Source organism: Chenopodium quinoa, unplaced genomic scaffold, assembly GCF_001683475.1.
Source record: "Chenopodium quinoa cultivar QQ74 unplaced genomic scaffold, ASM168347v1, whole genome shotgun sequence".
Lineage (NCBI taxonomy): Eukaryota > Viridiplantae > Streptophyta > Magnoliopsida > Caryophyllales > Amaranthaceae > Chenopodium > Chenopodium quinoa.
In genome coordinates, this window is record NW_018745413.1 from 3699947 (window position 1) to 3718783 (window position 18837).

The 18837-nt window shown below is 40.7% G+C and overlaps 3 protein-coding genes across 3 annotated transcripts; all 3 read right to left on the reverse strand.

Annotated features, from left to right (window-relative positions):
* Positions 1 to 568: 568 nt before the first annotated feature.
* Positions 569 to 2168, reverse strand: LOC110713388. Its single transcript, XM_021891838.1, has 2 exons — positions 1512 to 2168; positions 569 to 1421 (listed from the first exon to the last, which is right to left on the reverse strand). The coding sequence occupies exons 1-2, from the start codon at positions 1822 to 1824 to the stop codon at positions 1105 to 1107; spliced, it is 630 nt and encodes a 209-aa protein (XP_021747530.1). The 5' UTR covers positions 1825 to 2168; the 3' UTR covers positions 569 to 1104.
* Positions 2169 to 2252: 84 nt separating this feature from the next.
* Positions 2253 to 3924, reverse strand: LOC110713387 (non-specific lipid transfer protein GPI-anchored 2-like). Its single transcript, XM_021891837.1, has 4 exons — positions 3456 to 3924; positions 2965 to 2994; positions 2760 to 2819; positions 2253 to 2658 (listed from the first exon to the last, which is right to left on the reverse strand). Exons 1-4 carry the CDS (start codon positions 3784 to 3786, stop codon positions 2426 to 2428), a joined length of 654 nt encoding a protein of 217 aa, XP_021747529.1. The 5' UTR covers positions 3787 to 3924; the 3' UTR covers positions 2253 to 2425.
* A 13373-nt stretch (positions 3925 to 17297) lies between these two features.
* LOC110713473 lies at positions 17298 to 17963 on the reverse strand. The gene has a single exon (XM_021891916.1). It carries the CDS (start codon positions 17961 to 17963, stop codon positions 17298 to 17300), a length of 666 nt encoding a protein of 221 aa, XP_021747608.1.
* Between the last annotated feature and the right edge of the window lie 874 nt (positions 17964 to 18837).

Consider the following 18837-nt stretch of genomic DNA (forward strand, 5'->3'; position numbering starts at 1 on the left):
CATGAACCATTAATTTGGGATCATTAATGATATACTGACATTGGTTTAATACAGAATGAAGAAATTTTAAATTTAAGGAAAATTTGTTCAGAAAAAACTTTTTAAAGTGAACCTTTTGTTCAGAAAAACCTTTTAAAAATTTTTTGGATAGAAGAAACCAGTTATAAAATTTTATTTGTTGAAGACAACCAAATGAGACTTTCTGACGTTGACTCGCGTTTTTTTCGACATTGACCACCCTTTTTCCCACATGTGTGTGTCACGTGACTCTTAATTTTCTAATCACCACCCCCTTTTGCCAACTCCACTTTCTTTTCCATCCAATTTAACACATATTGTCTCTCCTGCTTTCTCTCTCTACTCTGTGTAAATAAGCCATTGTTGGAGTTAAGTCAATTCAAAGCAATTGAAGGCTTTCCCAACAAGCTTTGACCAGAGGTAAGTGCTTAATTTGTCCATCTCTAGAGTTTTTGAAAGTTGATTAGAAAATACTCAAATATGCAGCAATTATGGATCCAGTAGGTGTAAATTACTATTGTTGAGTTGGTGTAAATTGAATGCAGATTCAATTTGTCATTGATGATGTTGCAGCCATGGCATAGAAGAGAGTAATTGCCTCGATGCTTGTTCATGTAGATGAGAGAGAGTAGGAGAGAGAGTGTTTAATTTGGAGGGAAAAGAGTGGAATTAGGAAAAGAGGGGTGTGATTAGAAAATTAGGAAGCACGTGACAGTCAACGTTGGAAAGTCTCACTTGGCTATCTTTAACAAAAAATAAATAAAAAAATATAACAGTTTTCTCCTAGTCAAATTTTTTTAAAAAGGTTTTTATGAACAAAAAATTCACTTAAAAAGGTTTTTCTAACAAATTTTCCTAAAATCAAACATATACTTCCAGTCTTCCAATGTGACTTTAAGCTAGCTAGAAAGGTTAGGTTTAGTATTAAATTAAATCTTGGACGCCAAGACAAATTCCTTGGTCACATGAACATCAAATTCATTAAACAAATTCTCTTCTTAGGCAACCATCAATGCTCAATTAACTTTCTCATGGTGTGAGTACAAATCTACAATAAGGATTAAAACACGACATAAGAAATTTAGGCTATATAAAAACCAAGGCATAAAGAGCTATAAAAATTAACCAACAGTTGAAGCAGAAAATATAATCCTCTTTACTACCAGATGAAGGTACATTGCTTCCATTCTCCACCACATGTAGCATCGATGTAACATTTTTGGTTGGATGCGACTGCTGCTCCACCACAGTAGAATTGGCAGGCGTGGTACTAAGGCCTAATTGACCGCCAATTGCCTGAGGAGGAGGAGGTTGCGGCAGTAGGGGAGTTTGCTGGGCAGTCCGAATATCCTTGGCTGAACTGTTGGGAGGAATTGGAAGAGATATTGGCATTGTACCTAAATCTTCAACAATAAATGAAACTCATATTCAGAAAAGATTATGAGTAAATAATGTATTGTATCATTGTATGAATATGATTAGAATGTATTTACCTCGGCACATGGTGAAAGGAGGGACAGTAATGTAGCAGCTTGAAAAGGACAAAGAGAAAATGGTGGTTAATTGAGGAGCATCAGTCATGAAAACTGAGCACAAACAGTGGAACCCAACTCGAAGAGCTTGGTTAAGGGCTCTGCAACAAGGCTCTAAGAAAACATATTGTCCTTCTTGGTTTAAGCACTTATCAAGCTGTAGGCCTTGTAACGAACAACCCGGGCTTTGAGATTCTATCCCAAGAGGTAAAACACACAAGAGTAAGGTTATTACTAGAGCTAATTTTACGCACATCATGACTCTCAAAACCATTATGTTTTCAGCAGTTTCCTAGAGTTGATCAGTCTAAACTATATATAAGCTTAGAGCTTTTGGAGGGCAGTTTGTACTTCCTCATTCTGTTTTCATGATTCCATAATTGCCCTTCTGTATCAATTTGTTATGCTCATTTTTATTGTTTCATTAAAATGATGGGGCAGATCAGTAATTTAAGACGAGTCACACGAATGGTAAACGAAGTCATGTAAATGTGAAGGGTACCAACTATGAGGGATGCTTAGATGAATGACTTATCCCACAATCAAAGCATTGACTGTATGAGCAATAAGGAAGAAAACTAGGTAATCAACTGATAAGCATTCATGTGCATTCTGATCACACCTAAAACATGTGTAATTGTGTAAATTCTCTGAATAATCAAGATCATTAAATAATTTCGATATCAAACTCTTCACAGTATAAGGACACAAAATAAAATTTTATTTCACAAAAACATGTACATAAATATTTCCTGATAAACAATCAACCTTACAATACAAGAAAAAGAAAACACACCCGAAACAAATAATCACAACTCTCAAAAGAATAATCCTCATCCATATATTACATAACAGTGGATAAATCAGAAAATAATCTAGAAGTACTTCATCATCATGACAGCAACTGCCGAAAGCAAGACAGCAGGTGAAATGCTCAGAGAAGGCATTGCAGCTGAATCCGAGGGGTTGAGAGAAGAACCAGAACCCGTTCCTGTACTTGTTGATGTTGGTGGCAGAGAACCACCTTCTACTGTAGATGGTGGAGTCAATGTTGGATTCGCGTCTGAAACTGGAGCTAGTGCTGGTGTATCAGATGTAGGAACTGTACCTGTTGCATAGTTAAATAACAGATCAGAATTAGCCTTAATACTTTCATAAATCTTGCTCATGTACTGGAATTCAAATGAATTTCATGATAAAGATACTAACCGACGGGACTAGGAGAGATGGATGATGCAGGGGAGGCAGATGGGCCAAAGGCAACCGGACCTGCAAGTATCAAGAAAAATTAGCAAATTAATAACTATTAACTACTATGTCGAGAACAGATACTAATATAATGAAATTCTGATCAATTTGATTTATTAATGAGGTAAAATTATCGGAAAAAAGAAAGGAAAACATATAATCGTACCTGGAGCAGGAACTGGAGCACCAGGAGAAGCTGAAATCAGAGAAAAATACAACTTTAATATCACAAGATAAGAAAACAAAAAAAAAAAAAAAAAAAAAAAAAAATAAAAAGTCCTTTTTTTTTTTTTTTTTAGTTCTGAATTTAGTCAAAGTTTATAAGCTTTGATTAATAAGTTGTGAAATACAATGTATACATATAAATGATGAAGTATGTACTTAAATATAACTTCGTACCACAATTCATACATGATTTTTAGAAATTAAACAAGGATACCATTAGTACTATATTCACCTTATCAGTGTAGTCATTCTTTTGTATTTTAGCCAATGACATCATTATGAATAATATAAAGTATTTCGATGTTTATGTTACTAAATTTAGAAAGTTCAAAGAGTGATAAATTTATCATAATAAAACATGACAGATTGATAGGTAATAATAAACTATAGAGCAGAGGAGGTTATAATGTTATATTGTTATAATGATTTCACCTTTGCACTGAAGTGGAACCCCAGGTTGATTGCAGGCCCTAGGGAGGGAAATAGCCGTGGTCCGGTTGATAGGAAGACGGAAAGGAACACCCCCGGTCACAATTTGGCAAATACAGTCAGTGCCATTGCTCATAAGATTCCTTAATGAGTTGCAACAATCGGTTGTTGGTGAAGATCCGGTGCCACTGCTGTTGGTAAGGTAGTTTACGCAAGGAGTAAAGCTCGAAAGCATCGAGGATGTGCAAGGGGAAGTAGGAACTTGTGCATAAGCTCCTAAATCTAGCACCATCAAAGAAATTGCTAATACTATGACACCCTTCATCATTTCCATGAGGAGTTTAATTTTTTTGCAAACTTTAGTGCTTGGTGTTAGTAACAAGGGTAAAATTGTTGATTAATGAGGGCTTTTTCTAAAGTAGTAATGAAATATAATTGAATTTGTAAGTTGGTGATTTGAGAAGGTTTAGTATGCAACAATTTATAGACAATTTTGAGGTAATAATAGTTGAAATATGGAATATTTGGTAGTTTTAAAGTGGGTTAGGAGCTCAGCTACTTTTAACTAATTTATAAATACTAAAATAGGACTAAGTTTAGGTGGGTTTGGTCTGTTTTTGGGGTTAGCCATCTGACTTGGGATAATACTAATTTTAATGATTGGTCATCAGCTTAAGTCACAGTTATTATCAATTGGAACACTTAATCACTTATAACTGTTTTTGGTTTTAAAAGTAACCTAAACTATTGAATTAGTCAGCAAAAGGAAGAGTTTAAAGAAAGTAAAGCAAAATAAAGGTCAAAATACTAGGCAAAATTTTCTTTTGGATGTTTAAGTTTGTGTCGTATTCAAAGGATTTTATATTTGTATTGCATATCAAATCAGTGCTATTATGTCTCTAATTACAGTCCGTAAAAAATTTATATTTTGAAAGTATTTATTAAGACAAATCGTGCAATGTTGGTACAATAAATAATATATGGGAAGTAAAAGATCATATGAAGGATGAGAAAGTACATTTTGGGTGGCAATATTGCAATAATATAGAATGTTGCACTTTCAATCTTAAGACTATTTCGTATAGAAATAAGTTGCTTATTTGAGGTATTATGGGTAAGTGAAACTTTTAATTGGTACAAAAACTTCAGATACTCAATCAAATGACTTTTACCGCTTCTTAGGAAATAAAACTCCATGAATTAAAATCTTCCAAAGTTCTAATATAAGGAAATATCATTTACTACTACTCCATGAATTTGCAATTGTTAATACTTTATTGTACATAAACTTTCATTGGAAATACAAGATTCATAGCGAGGATGGTAAGTATAGTACTCGTAATGCTTTGTTCATAGCAACATTATGGGGTTTGTGGAAGTCGAGAAATGCTAGATGCTTCAAGAATGCTAATGGGAACGCGAGTTTGGTGAAGGAATTTATAAACCAAGCAATGCAAGACCATGAAAGCTTCATTTATAAGGGTAATCAAGGAACTCCCGACAGGGAGTTGAGGTGTAATGACCCAATCATTCCTCCTGGCTTTTATCATGTGCACTTGGGAAAGGACATGACTGGTTATGATAACTTCATTGTGGAAGCTGATGGGTCATGGGATAAGGAGACCTCTAGAGCAGGGGTTGGTTGGGCGGCAGTGAGGGTTAGCCCTACATGTAGGACAATGGAGGGGGGAAGATGTGGGGTGGCCTCTTCAGCAGTTCAGCGTGAAGCTTGGGCGTGTCTTGAGGCAATGAAATGGGCAAGGACACAGGGGAAACATGGTATCCTCCTGACTCTATTTCTCTCATTAATAACCTGCAAGATAACCTTGGTAAGGATGTCTCGATCACTTGGTTGGTTAAGGAAATTAGGGAAGTGGGGGCTTCTTTTTTGAGGTGCACAATCCTAAAGGTCCCAAGGGAACAGGTAAAACGGGCCAACGACATCGCGAAGAAATGTCGTCGTATTTTGTCTTCTTTTTCTTAGTTTGATGTTCCTTTGCTCTTGTCAAAAAAAAAAAAAAGGAAAATACAAGATTCAAAGTTTTTCTCTAAATAGGACCGAGAACTTGAAAAGAGAGATGAGCGACCGCTCTTCATAAATAGGGTTCCTACTTCCTAGGTTTAAAAGACATGAATCCTATTTTGAAACCATCTAAAAAACACAATCCGGAATGCGAATATGTGAAACCAATCAACAACTAGAAGCTTATAAAAATATTGATAACTTCAATCCAAAATATTGGTCATTTTAGTCAAATTTGTTTTAACTCGATGGTATAGTGATTTTACAATGTCAAAGCAACACTAAAACTGAACTTGACATACAATAAAGAAGCAGAAAAAACATATCATTTTATAACATACATCATTATAATTTTAATCCTTGCTCCATTTTCTACTTACTATATAAATGCAATTACAGGTAAACTTTAATTGAAAGTCTGTACGAAGTATGGAGTACTTCTTAATTTTTGCTGTAACCGGTATTGGTTTTAATTTTAACAAGTTTTTGGGTCCGATCGATGCCTCGGATTATTACATGGAATTGATCAGTAATATATGTTGTAATTTATAATTCAATTTTCTTCTAATTAAATTTGTTGTTGCATATGTCATATGTCATATATTATATATTAATATTTTGTATTCAAAAGTTCACATAAAAAATCACATAACTTGGTGGTAAGATAATTAATTCTGGAAGGGAGAGCCACATGGCGTTATGAGTAGTTGCATGAGTGACGTGATGCAATGAGAAGAATTTACGTGACACGTGGACGTTATAAGAAATGCCTTTTAATATATTAGTACAATTTTTTTTAAGCTTGCCCTTTTTAACATATGTTACATCATAATTATATCTTTGGTACACCATTTCTTTCTTTTTTTTTTTTTGACGGAACACGAGCTAGCAATTTTATTAATCAACCAAATGGTTCAAATCATCGATTACAAATTCAGAGATACCAATAGGAACCTCTTCCATCCAAACTCTAAGTTCATCAAAAGAAAAGCTTAACTTAGCTAGCTCATGGGCAACTCGGTTGCCAGACCTCTTCACAAAGGAGAAACAACATGTTTGGCATCGAAGGGCAAATTGGAGTATGTCATTTATAACAAGGCCAAATGCAGTAGAGGGAGTCATACCTTTCACCAAGTGATTGTTTACCTTCAAACAATCCGTCTCCAAGCACACAACATCAAAGCCCAACTCCAAAGATATAGACAAAGCGTGTCTCAATGCTAATGCTTCCGCAACATTGGCCTCAAATTTTCCAACCATCCGTAAGCATGTTGAGACCACAACATCCCCAACTGTGTCACGCAAAACTCCACCCAAACCCACACAAGATAAATTGGAAGTTGCAGCATCAGAGTTTAATTTAATCGTACCTTGTGGGGGGGGGGGGGGGGGGGGGGCTGCCAACGAGACTCCAAGAGCTGCGGTGCAACATGAATGCTAGCAGTGTCTTTCACTTGTTCATACTCACCAACGATACCCACGGCCTTATGAATGATGTCGCTCATTTCTTTCTTCCTTCCTTCGAATACCCACGCATTCCTACACACGCAGCTACACTCCCCATAAAATACTCCAAAATAAGCTCCACCAAGAGGGATCTTTGTGCTTCTTGCGAACTGAGCAGCACCAATCCCTGAAGGATTCACTTTCTTAGTCCTTCACCACCAGCCGCAGGGGAGATGGGTACCAAATACACCTAGCATCATCACATTGAGCAAGCATATGGAGGGTGCTCTCAACCGCATTCCCACACATTGGGCAAGTCGTGTCCAATTGCATTGCTTGTTTATCTAGACTAAGACGAGCAGCCACTGCCTCCTTCATAGCACGCCATCCAAAAAATTTAATTTTTGGTGGAACCTCAGCATTCCATACCATCGACCAATCTACTTTGCAACCAACATTCGAAGTCGAGGCCTCTACATTTTTCTGGTCCATAGTGAGCAGATTATTGTAGACACCTACTTTTGGCCTCTTGTCCCGAAAGGAAGTGCGATGATGTTACAAAAATCCGTTATTCATGCTAGATCAAAGTTGAAGTGTTTATGGACTATGAAAAGAATTATGAAGTAAGTTGAAACCCATATTTGAGACCAAGTTATTTTAGAGCCTTTTTCGACTACTGATTAGGCCTAAAACGTGTTCATACATGTTTAAACTTGATTAATAACGGACCCAAATGCGTTAAATGCAATGATTGGCTCCAATGGAACCTACGTTGTTGAAAACCGAGCCAAAAAGATAAACCAACCATCAAATTCCCGTGAAAGTCCTATAAAAATGAATAGCCTTTTCAAAGAGCTTTCCAACGGTATATTATAAGCCCAATTTCGAGCCAAAATGAAGAAGTTATGATCAAAACACTAAACCGGGCCCTAAAACCGACACCCTTGCACTCCAACGGCCATAAATTTTGATCCATAACATATTTTAGTCTAATTCTAACGGCATTGGAAAGTAGACATTCAGAGATTTCCAATGATATCTCACACGCCTTAATCCAACTCCGCAATCAAAGGTTATGGAAGTTTTAAAAACTCGTTTTCGTATAAGGCAAACCGCAAACCAGCGCAACTCAATCAGTTGCGCACGCCTTGCGCGAGCGACTCATTGAGATGCGCGCGACACCCCAGCGCGACTCTAAGAGTTGCGCGCATCACCTGACGACACGACTCTAAAACCCTAAACCTAGATCCCTACACCTATAAATAGGGGTCTTCGTTCAGCATGACGGGGACCGAAAAAAATCAGAATTAAAACCCTAGTATTCTCAAACCCTAATCTCTCTACTTCTCTTACTATCATACTACTTTTCCCTCTTTCTTCCCAAATACTCTTCAACTCTAATCCCTCCATTGAAGCTCTTGAAGGTACAAAGAAGAAAGAAATTCCATAAACACATTAAACGGAGATTTAACATAAAAGAAGAACGGTTAGTTTCCTGAGCACTTAGATAAATCACTTTTCTTTTATTGTTTAAATAACTTTAATTGAGTAATTATTGTTGTTTGATCACTTTAAACAAACTTTTGATTAACTAATTCACATAGTACTCTTTCGTTAATCAAGACTAGAATTTGAATAATTAATTGTTTTTTATCACTTAAGACAAGGCAAATCTTGTTTATTTATTGTTCTTTCACGAATATTATTAAACAAAGAATAACGACTTTTGTAATGTAATTCCTACGTGATTAATGCTTGTAAATAAAATCAACTAACTTAGTCTTTTGGTATCACATTGCATATATTGTTTGGTAATGAAATTGTGAAAAAGAAGAGCTAGTAGAGGCCATAATAGGGCTAGAATAGCGATTCCTCCCTAAAAGTAACTTTATTTTAGTACCCTTGCTCCCGAACTCATTTCTGGTTTATGTAGACCAATTTGGGCATGGGTAAACTTATGATTCGTGCTAATTATCCCTTGAACTCTACTTAGGAGAAAGGCATGAACAAGATTTATGAGTTAACCTAAAATATCGGCGACTCCTACTTGTTTCTTACAAAAAAGCGTGATGAGAGTATCATTTCTAATTCAAGATTTCCCAAACAGTCAAGAATTCAAATCCTAATACACCCTAACTAGTGTAAATCCTATGCTTTTAAGCGGCCAAGGGCATTTAAGGAGGGTACCCCTTAAGATGGGATCACCCTCCGTACAATTATAAGCGCTTCTCACTGTAAATTCTCCATTCTTAGTATAATGCCACACCCAAGAATCCCTCCTCTCGAACAAAGGGATAGGGAGCTTGCAAATTTCATTAATCTGTAAACACCCAAATGTGTCTCCCCAAAACCAAACCCAGTGATGAATACCTTTCACATCATTTGATTATAGAAAAAAGCGAAAGTGTGAAAAGTCTAGTGATGAGGATGTTTTTATTAAAATATCTCTTCTTTCTGTTTTTGAAAATATTTATTTTCTTACCTTATTTTTAAAAAATGTGCATTCCAGTTTAGTTTGGTCCATGATAAGGGTCCAACAATGGTTTATTTGGATGGGGCTTAAAAAGTCCTTTCCAACGATATATTATAAGCCTAATTCCGATGAATAATGAGGAAGTTATAACCAAAATACTAAACTAGGCCCAAACCGGATTTTACCTACGACCCAATGATCATGTGGAGGGTCCAAATGTATAATCCTATTCCTGAACTAATTAGGATTAAATAGAACCTTCCATAAGTTTCTAAAAGATCTTAATTATCCTTTTTGAAAAGATAAGATTAAAGAATTTGAGTTAAATAAAAACTTTCCTTTTTTTAAATCCTAGTTTTATTCGAATTTAAAGATGTTCAAAGACAGTTAGATTTTATTTTCGTGCCTCATAATATTTATCCAAATTTTTATATGGTTGGATAGATCTTGAAATTATCTTTCCAATGATATATTATAATATTAAATCCGAGCTATAACGAAAAAGATATGAATGAGATATGAAACTCTATCCAAAACTGACACCGTCCTACTATTTCGGCCATATCTTTTTATCTACAAAAGATTTTAATCTGATTCTAATTGTTTTGCAAATTAGACTTCAAGAGATTTTCAACAACATATTATATGCCTTATTTGGACTTATGGATCAAAAGATATGATAAAAACAAAATCCGCAAAAACTGCTATCCATCGAGTTCTATTTCGATTCGAATTCGGATTCTTTTCTTATTCTTCGACCCTCTTTTTTTCTCTATAAATAGAGGTCATATCTCCCTTTTTCAATCACCAACACTCATCAATAATTTCTTGATTCTCTCTCTCTTTCTAAGCCTAGCCTTTTACAAACACAATTTCTCATACATTAGCACTAGACACACCTAGCATAATTCGAAGTTGCTTTCGCCCTAGACGTGAAAGGTTTTAATTTTTGAGGGTTTGTTCCCAAATATCTCTTTCAATTATTATTTAATTTAATTCTTTGATTATTATTTTCCTTGAAATTATTAACGTATGTATTTTGTTATTAGAAAGAGATACGAGGCATCCAAGTAAGTGCTTTAATTGGTTTATTGATATTATGATATGGAAATCATGCTTAGGTTATTATTATGATTCCTAGAGTCATGTTAGGGTGTTTTGATCTTCCTAGTATTATGTTTAGGGTAAATTTAATATCAAGTATGATTAAAAGTATGATGCTTCCTATTTTCTTCTAATATTCATGTTAGTATCATGATAGGGCTAAAGATTTGATTTTTATTGTTTAGTGACATGCTAGGGGTTGTTATTAATCTTGTTAGTATCATGTCTAGGATCTTGCTATTATTATGCTTTAACATTATTATGATTATTATTATAATTTATGATTATAATTGTTATAATTGTTGTTATGATGATTATTTTTAATTATGATTGTTATGATTGTAATTATTATTATGATGATTATTATTATGATATTTATTATAATTATTATTTATGATTATTATTATGTTGCTTGATATTTATTGTTATTGCTTGATCACACCTTTTATGCATGTTTAAAGGGAATTTGTACTTGTAATCACGCTTAATAAGATAATTAATAATCTTGTTTAGGTTAATTTGATTATAATTCAAGTGATCGCCAAAAATAGTTTTATTTGTGCATTAATATTCAACCAACATAGATTAAACAGGTTTAGGGTAAACTTATTCATTGCAAGTTAGTCAGAAAACGCACATGAATACGATCAGAATAAAGTAGAGGCCTATTATTAGGGCAGGTTCAATCTCTTTTAGATTGGATTTGTACCTTCATCCCCGAACTACCAGTCATGGTTCCAGACTTATTGGAGTTGACGATCTCCTGGATCGTTAAGGGGTGTAACCTTCACCTCGTGAATGGTTTACAAGTTCCTAAAACTTGTTGGCGACTCTTTTACTCTATATTCTTTCCCTTTGGACGCCACTGTACTTAAGTGTATGATCACAGTGGGGTTCAAGTTTGGGATAACGCTTGAAATATTCCCTACAGAATCAAAAAAATATTGTGTTGCATACGTTGGAATTGCTTGAGCTATCGATTTGAGCAACACTTCTCTCCCGGCTTGTGATAAGAAATTTCCTTTCCACCCCTTCAATTTTTCCAAATCCGATCCTGAATGTTATGGAACACCTATTTCATCGAACTTCCAATGTAGGTTGGGAGCCCAAGATATTTGTCATGTCCTTCGACAACCTTAAAAGTTAACTTCATCTGAAGCATGGTTTTTCGTTTTTGCTCTATGTTTCGGCTTAAAGACACCTCTGACTTGTCCATATTCAGTTTCTGACCCGAAGCTATTTCGTAGGTAGAGAGAATACCCAATACATTGTCCACTTCTTCCTCCGTCGCCCTTGTTTCGGGTCTTTTTTGGATCTCCTGGGATACTGGTCACGCTTTGCTGGCAATACGTTGGTCCCACCTGCAAAATCACGAATATTCCGTTCAACGGAATATTCGCCTCCGACGATCAAGTCAGTGACCAGAACGGAAAAAGGGCTAGAGAGAGAAAGTAGAGAGAAGTTGGAGCTATTTAATGCTCTGTGTTTTCAATTGTCCGAAAAATCCCCCCCTCATCATAAATGATTGGGGTATTTATAGGAGTGGGATTCGTGCCCCTCTAGGGTTTATACCCTAGATTAGCGTGACGTGATTGGCTGCGCAATCAGCGATCGCCACGTGCCCCTCAAGGGGCACCGTTTTGCTGCTTTCAGTGTCATCTCTCAGAATTTGGGCCCTGACGTTGTTAGGGCTTTTTGGCGTGCTGTTTTTTAGAAGCATCTTCCCTTGGTACACGTGTCGCCCTATGGCTGGGCCACGTGTCACCATGGGATTGGCTTGAGACCTTAAAAACTCTCGATTGCGTGGCATCTTCCCGTGGTGACACGTGTCACCCCATAATTAGGCCACGTGTCACTGTGGGATTGGTCCACGTATACGGGGTATTTTTACCCTCAACATTTGCCCCTCAGAGGGGATGGCTCGTACGCTAATAGGCCGGCTCCTCTGACCTTTAATAGCCTTGGCGCGTACAGATGTTTTAGAGGTTTGTCGACTTTCTGTCCGCCTAACATTTTTAAGGCGAATGCCTATCTATTCGAGCGGCGCGGACGAAGCTAGGCTGTCGATTTTTGCGGCCTTCTTGCTATTTCGGAATGAGCCTTAGTTCTGCCAGCTTTCCCTTGGATGAGTCGTTTATTAGGTCGTCCCTTTCGTCTATTTTGACGGAATTGCTCATTGTCCTTCCAAATTCTAGGTTACTTTTTTCAAATTGTAACCGTTTAACTAAGTTGGGCGAGAAAGTTGAATTTACCATCTTACCCCCATAAATTTTTCCTATATATACAAGGGCTTTGACTTCATTTTGGCACTTTGGAACTTTACATTTTCTAGAGAGAAGTCAGAGCTTCTAGAGAGAGAAAGTGTTTTTCCTTTGAATCTTCAAAAGCTCCGCCGCGCCTTTGAGTTTTCCGGTGACATTTGTTGAGGTTTCCGATCAATCTTCAAGTTTCTCCAAGTTTTCAACACGTACAGAGGTAGGTCGCCTGCATTTCTGTTCCTTGTCTTTTTATTTCTTTGTTTATTTAAAAACTGGCTCAACACTCGGCTTCGTCCGTTTCTCCTCATGAGGCCAGCCGTTCGCCTGGGACTGAGGAGTCTAGAGTGGACGGAGACGAGTTGTCTCCTTCATGGAGTGGGTCCATTTCTAGTGTGCACCAACTCATATCCACCCATTCTTCTCTGTCCCTGCAGTCGAACATGGCACGGACGATGCAAACGCACGACCGTCACGCGGCCAGAAATCCAGACGGAAGTCTGGTAAACCCTAGGCCACCTTATGACCCAAACAGAGTTAATGCTGAGACCCCTTCCACTACTCCTACGACCGCTTCCACGGGCACTCACTGCTCGGCCGTGGAGGTAACTTCCTCATTTGAGGAGCGTCAAAGAACTCAAGGCGCTCCTTTAGTGGGGGGGAACGTCCGGGCAAACTCCGGAGTTGAGGTTCCCCCAATATGCCAGCTCGGTCATGGATGGGGCCGAGTTGCTACTCTGTGAGGGGCCTCCTTCCTCTTCTTGATCATAAGCGTCCGTCCCCACTCCTTCAGAACTCTATCTCCGATATGGCGGGTCGGACAGACCAAGAACGGGGATTTCTCTTAACGAACCGTCCGACCTGCCCCTTCGCAGAGCCCCTCCTACTGGGAGTCAGGCGGCCGGTGCCAAAGATAAGGGCAAACGACCACTTGAAGACACAATCTCCCTTCGGGGCGGCCATAGCTCTAGGAGCCGCAGCTCGGCAGAGGCAGCTCACCTCGATAGAGTGTTGTCCTCCGAGTTTGGGAGCGCTCCTCAACGAGAGGAGGGCGAAGCTGAAAATGCGGCCGAGGGTGGAGCGGCGGTCGCAGAGGGCGAAGAGGCGGCCGATGAAGAGGTTGCCAATATTGACAACTTCAAGGATCCGTACGCCTGCATGGTGGGTAGCACGGCCTTGGGCTACCTGAACCACAACTTTGAGGAATACAAGGCATTCCTCCTCCTCGGGGAAGGATTTGAGATCCAGCCTCCAAGGAAGTCCCGCGCCTTGGCCGCCTGGGAAGAAGAGAGGCCGCGCCAAAGATCCTTCAGCGTCTACAGGGCGGCCTTAGACGTTGGACTGCGCTTCCCCCTCCATCCTTTCGTCCGCACAATCTTGGACGAGTATGACATAACACTCTTCCAGCTGATGCCAAACAGCTGGTTGAACATTTTTGGATACCTGGTGACGTGCATCTGCAAGGGATTCGTGCCAGACTTTGCAGTTTTCTGTGAGATGCACTCAGTAACTAAGATGGACGCGGATACGGACGGCTGGCTCATCTTGAGCACCACTAGGGATTACATGGTGGTGATGGACCGCGTCTCCAAGTGGCGTGACTGGAAGCACCGATTCTACCGCGTCAAAACTAAGGACGTCGAATTTAACTTGCGGATGAATCGGTTCAATGTTGAGCCAATTCAACTTGGACGCGGGGATCTCAAGTCCGATAAGCCACCCGTCCACCCCAGCTGAAAAGGAACGGCAAGACTGAGCGCGTTCCAAGTAACTGGGTCCCTTTATCCGGCTGGCTGCGGATCCCACCTTCATGTCCGCCTACGGCCTATACAGAAACCTGCCCCAAGGTGGACGCACGGAAACATATTCTTACACTTACACATAATATTTGATCTTGAAAAATCTTCTAACTCTTTTTCTTCTTCATTCAGCTGAGGCGTACGAGATGCTGGACAGGGAGCAAAAAGGGGAGGTCAACATGTCCGAGATTGACCTGGCTCGGTACAAGGCTCGCCAGAGACTGTACGAGCAAACTAAAGGAGTAAGTAAACCCATCTAGCTTTCTTTCTTACGTCCGTGTATGCATTACGGAAGAGATCTTCTTCCTGACTAGGCTCGGCCTATTATATTATCTTTCTTTCTTTTTATAACTTTTGTTTCTACAGCTGGCCACTCCAACCCCCAGGTCCAAGCATAAGCAGTCGTCTCCTGCGTCCAAGACGGATCAGGACGGCAAGGCCTCCAAGCAAAGGAAGACGGTCGCATCCAAGAACACTTCCACTTCTGCGGCCAAGACGACGTCGCGGACTGTCTCAAGACAGTCCAAAGGAGAACAACCCCGGCTGAGTGATAGTGGGGCCTCCAAGTCCATGGATCCGGCCGCCATGCCGGATCATGTTAGGTCCGAGAAATCGGACGATAAGGGTAAGTCGACCCAGGCAAAACCGATCGGGCCAGAAGTGACTCCGCCCGTCCAAAGAGTCAATGAATCTGATTGGCTTGATGCCAATCAGTTGGCCGGCGATCAGCCTGGCCGGACGGGGGAGGAGAGCCATGAGCCGACGCCGCCCCCCTCATTCACTTTCAACCTCCCAACTCCTCCAAGCTTCTCTGATGGTCAGTTCCAATAACTTTTCTTCTATTTTTTTTTTTACTCTTTGCGTCCGTCTATAGACATTGCAGAGGAGCTACAAATGAAGCTGCCCGGCCAGTCCCTTACTGGAGCAGACATGAAGGAAATGCGGGAGGCCATGGCTCGGGCCGTCCCTGCTGAGCAGCGAGACAAGCTGCGGGGAATTCATGAGGGCTTCCTCGGCCCCATGATCAATTGCAGCGCTGAGGTAAATCTTTCCCTCAAATGCACTTAGCCAATTTTTCGCTCATTTTGCTAACACATTTACCCTGTACGCAGTTCTTCTTGCGGCTGAATGCCTTCCTGGAATGGAAGGACAAGGAGAACGAGCGGCTGAAGCATGCCTGGGCCCAGATTCAAAAGACCCAGGATGCTGTTATTGGGGAGGCGGCCATTCAGCGCCGCTATTTTGAGACCCAAATCAATGCGCTGTCCGACAAAGCTGCGCGGCAGGCAGAGGATTTGGTGAAGCTGGGCGAGGCCCTAAAGCAAGAGTCCTTGGCCAGGGATGCCATGAGACAAGAGAAGGACCAAGCCCTACTGGACGGCGAACGCTGGAGGGCAGGGTTCGAGGCCTCCAAAAAGCTCCAAAGTGATGTGGCCTTGGCCCAAAAACACTTAAAGGAGGCCTTGGACGAGTCGGACACTTTGAGGGCCGAGGTGGAAAGTTTAAAGAAGTCCGTTGAGGACTTGACTCTCCAGTTGCAAACACCTCGGGCCCCTAGCGCAGACGAGGTCGTCCGCATTGAGCAGAACGCTGAGGATAGGCTGAAGAGTTTCTTCTTCGAGGCGTTCGAGCTCAAGGTGGAGGATGGGGAGGCCGCCTACTTTCAAGAGCGCTTCACTAAGCGCCTCAACTTCGTCTGCCTCAGGGAGGAGGCTAAGAAGGCTGGCCAGCCTTCTCCTGAGCTGGACGCCACACCAATAACCTCAGAGGATGAGGAAAATCAAGTGGCGGACGGCAATGATGGTGAAGCGGAGAGCAAAGAGGTACCAGCTGAGGACGCCTCTCCTGCAGCTCTTCAGGATCCCATCCCAGTCCAAGACTCAGCTTCTGCTCCGGCCGCCCCCTGACTTTCAGCTTTCTATGTTTTTAAGCTCTATTTATGTATAGTTTTCTTGACTTTTTTAACCGCCTTTTTGAGCGGTTTTTAGGTAAGATATTTTACCGCCTTTTGAGCGGCCCTTTTATTGATTTGGCTTCCGATTTTGCTTCATACTTTGCCTATTTTATACTTAACGAGTTTTTTGCATTTTTATACGCGTACAATTGGGGGGTATGCCCCTTTATTCGGCGTTCGCCTAGTCCATACTTTGGGTGATTGGATTGGCTTGGTAGAATTTATACCTTAGGTGGTATGACTTTTACCAAGTTAATCAAATCATAATAATGATTGCCCTTGGACTTGGTGGTACGCCGAATCAACACATAAATTGGCCGTTCGATGGGCTTTATTTGAGTTTGCCCGTTGAAACTATCGCTCGGGCGCACTCAGGAAATTCCAAGTGTGATCTCAACTTAAAATTTTCATGTTCGGCTAGGCTGGAGTGCCTCGGTATGCCCTTTCCCCACTATGTGGGTTTCACAGGGTACCTTACCCCTATCGTCCGCATTAATTTAGGGCGGACGCATTCGTGCGAATTTTGGGCTCAAGCTGCCCATTCTTATTTTATTTAATTTATTTTTGTTCTGCGACCGTGTTGCTATGTTGCAAGTAACCTACTTGCAACTTTCACGCGGCCTATCTGTATAAATTATGAATTGTACAAATAAGCATTGATAAAATGGAAAAATTATTATAACAATGTTTGACTTTTTCATTAATCTGTCAAAGTTACATTGTCATGGTCGTACGGATTACATTGCTCGATCAACAGACCTAGCTGTATACAGAGCTTTTTGGCTAAGTAATTAAACATAATATTTCTTCAGATTGTCGGTGTTCCATGTACGCGGGATGGGTCGGCCGTTCATGGCTTCAAGACGGTAAGTCCCATCTCTGACCTCTTCCCTGACTTGATAAGGCCCTTCCCAATTTGGGGTCAGCTTGCCATCCTCATTTGCTCGCCCGACCGCTTCCATCTTCCTTAGGACCAAATCTCCCAATTTTATCGGCCGCTTTGACACTCGGCGATTGTATGCCCTGGTCATCCGAAGACGATAGATTTCATGCCTAAGCGCCGCATTGCCCCTAGCTTCAGGAAGGAAGTCTAGAGCGGTCTTCATGGTTTCCCAATTGGCCGCTTCATCATATAGCATCACCCTAAGAGTGGGCTCATACATTTCAATGGGAAGGACCGCCTCAGCACCATATACTAGGAAGAAGGGAGTTTCTCCTGTGGAACTTTTGGCCGTGGTTCGTATGGACCACAACACATTAATCAACTCGTCAGCCCACAAGCCACCTGCTTTTTCTAGCTTGCGCTTAATTCCATTGGAGATCAATTTGTTGTATGCCTCTACCTGACCATTCGCTTGTGGGCGGCCGACCGAAGCAAAGCAATGAGCTGTGCCTTGGTCTTCCAACCATTTTTTGAGTTGAGGCGTTTCGAACTGAGGTCCATTGTCAAACACCATAGACTGGGGAACGCCAAAACGCGTAATGATACTCTTCCATATGAAGGTTGTAACATCTGTCCACTTGATGCCTCGGACGGACGGCCTCGGCCTCTACCCATTTTGTGAAGTAGTCAACTGCTACAAACACATACCGCCTCTGGCCGGACGCTGGTGTGTATGGACCTAAGATGTCCATCCCCCATTTGGCAAAGGGGAGCGGACTACTAATGGCTGAAAGGCTGTTGTCAGGTCGGTGAATTAATGTTGCAAACCTCTGGCACTTGTCACATTTCCTCACCATTTCCATTGCGTCCGACTTTAAGCTCGGCCAGTAGTAACCCAGGCGGGCAGCTTTTTCAGCCAAAGCGCGTTCTCCAATGTGAGAACCACACTGCCCCTGGTGAATATCATCCAAGACATCATACCCTCTCTCAGGAGTAATGCATTTCAGGTATGGCTTTACAAATGCCTTTTTGAACAACTCTCATTGCTTAACTTCAAACCAAGCCGCTCTCTTTTTCATCAACCAGCTCTCTTTAGGATCGGCCGGGAGTAATCCGTCCTTGAGGTAAGACAGGATCCCGTCCATCCAAGTGGAGCTTCTATCAATTGCATGTACTGGCTCAACATCAATGCTCCTCTTCTCCTTTACTTCCCAAAACACTGACCTGGGAGTATCACATGATGCTGAGGATGCTAACTTAGAAAGGGCGTCCGCCTGATGATTGGACGAACGTGGGACCTGCTGTAGGGTAAAATGATCTAGGCTCTCAACCTCCTCTTTTACAATCTTCAAGTACCTTACCATGGCCGGCTCCCTCGCCTTGAATTCTCCATTTCACCTAGCCGACTACAAGTAGGGAGTCTTAGCACACGTCAATTTTTGTCGCTC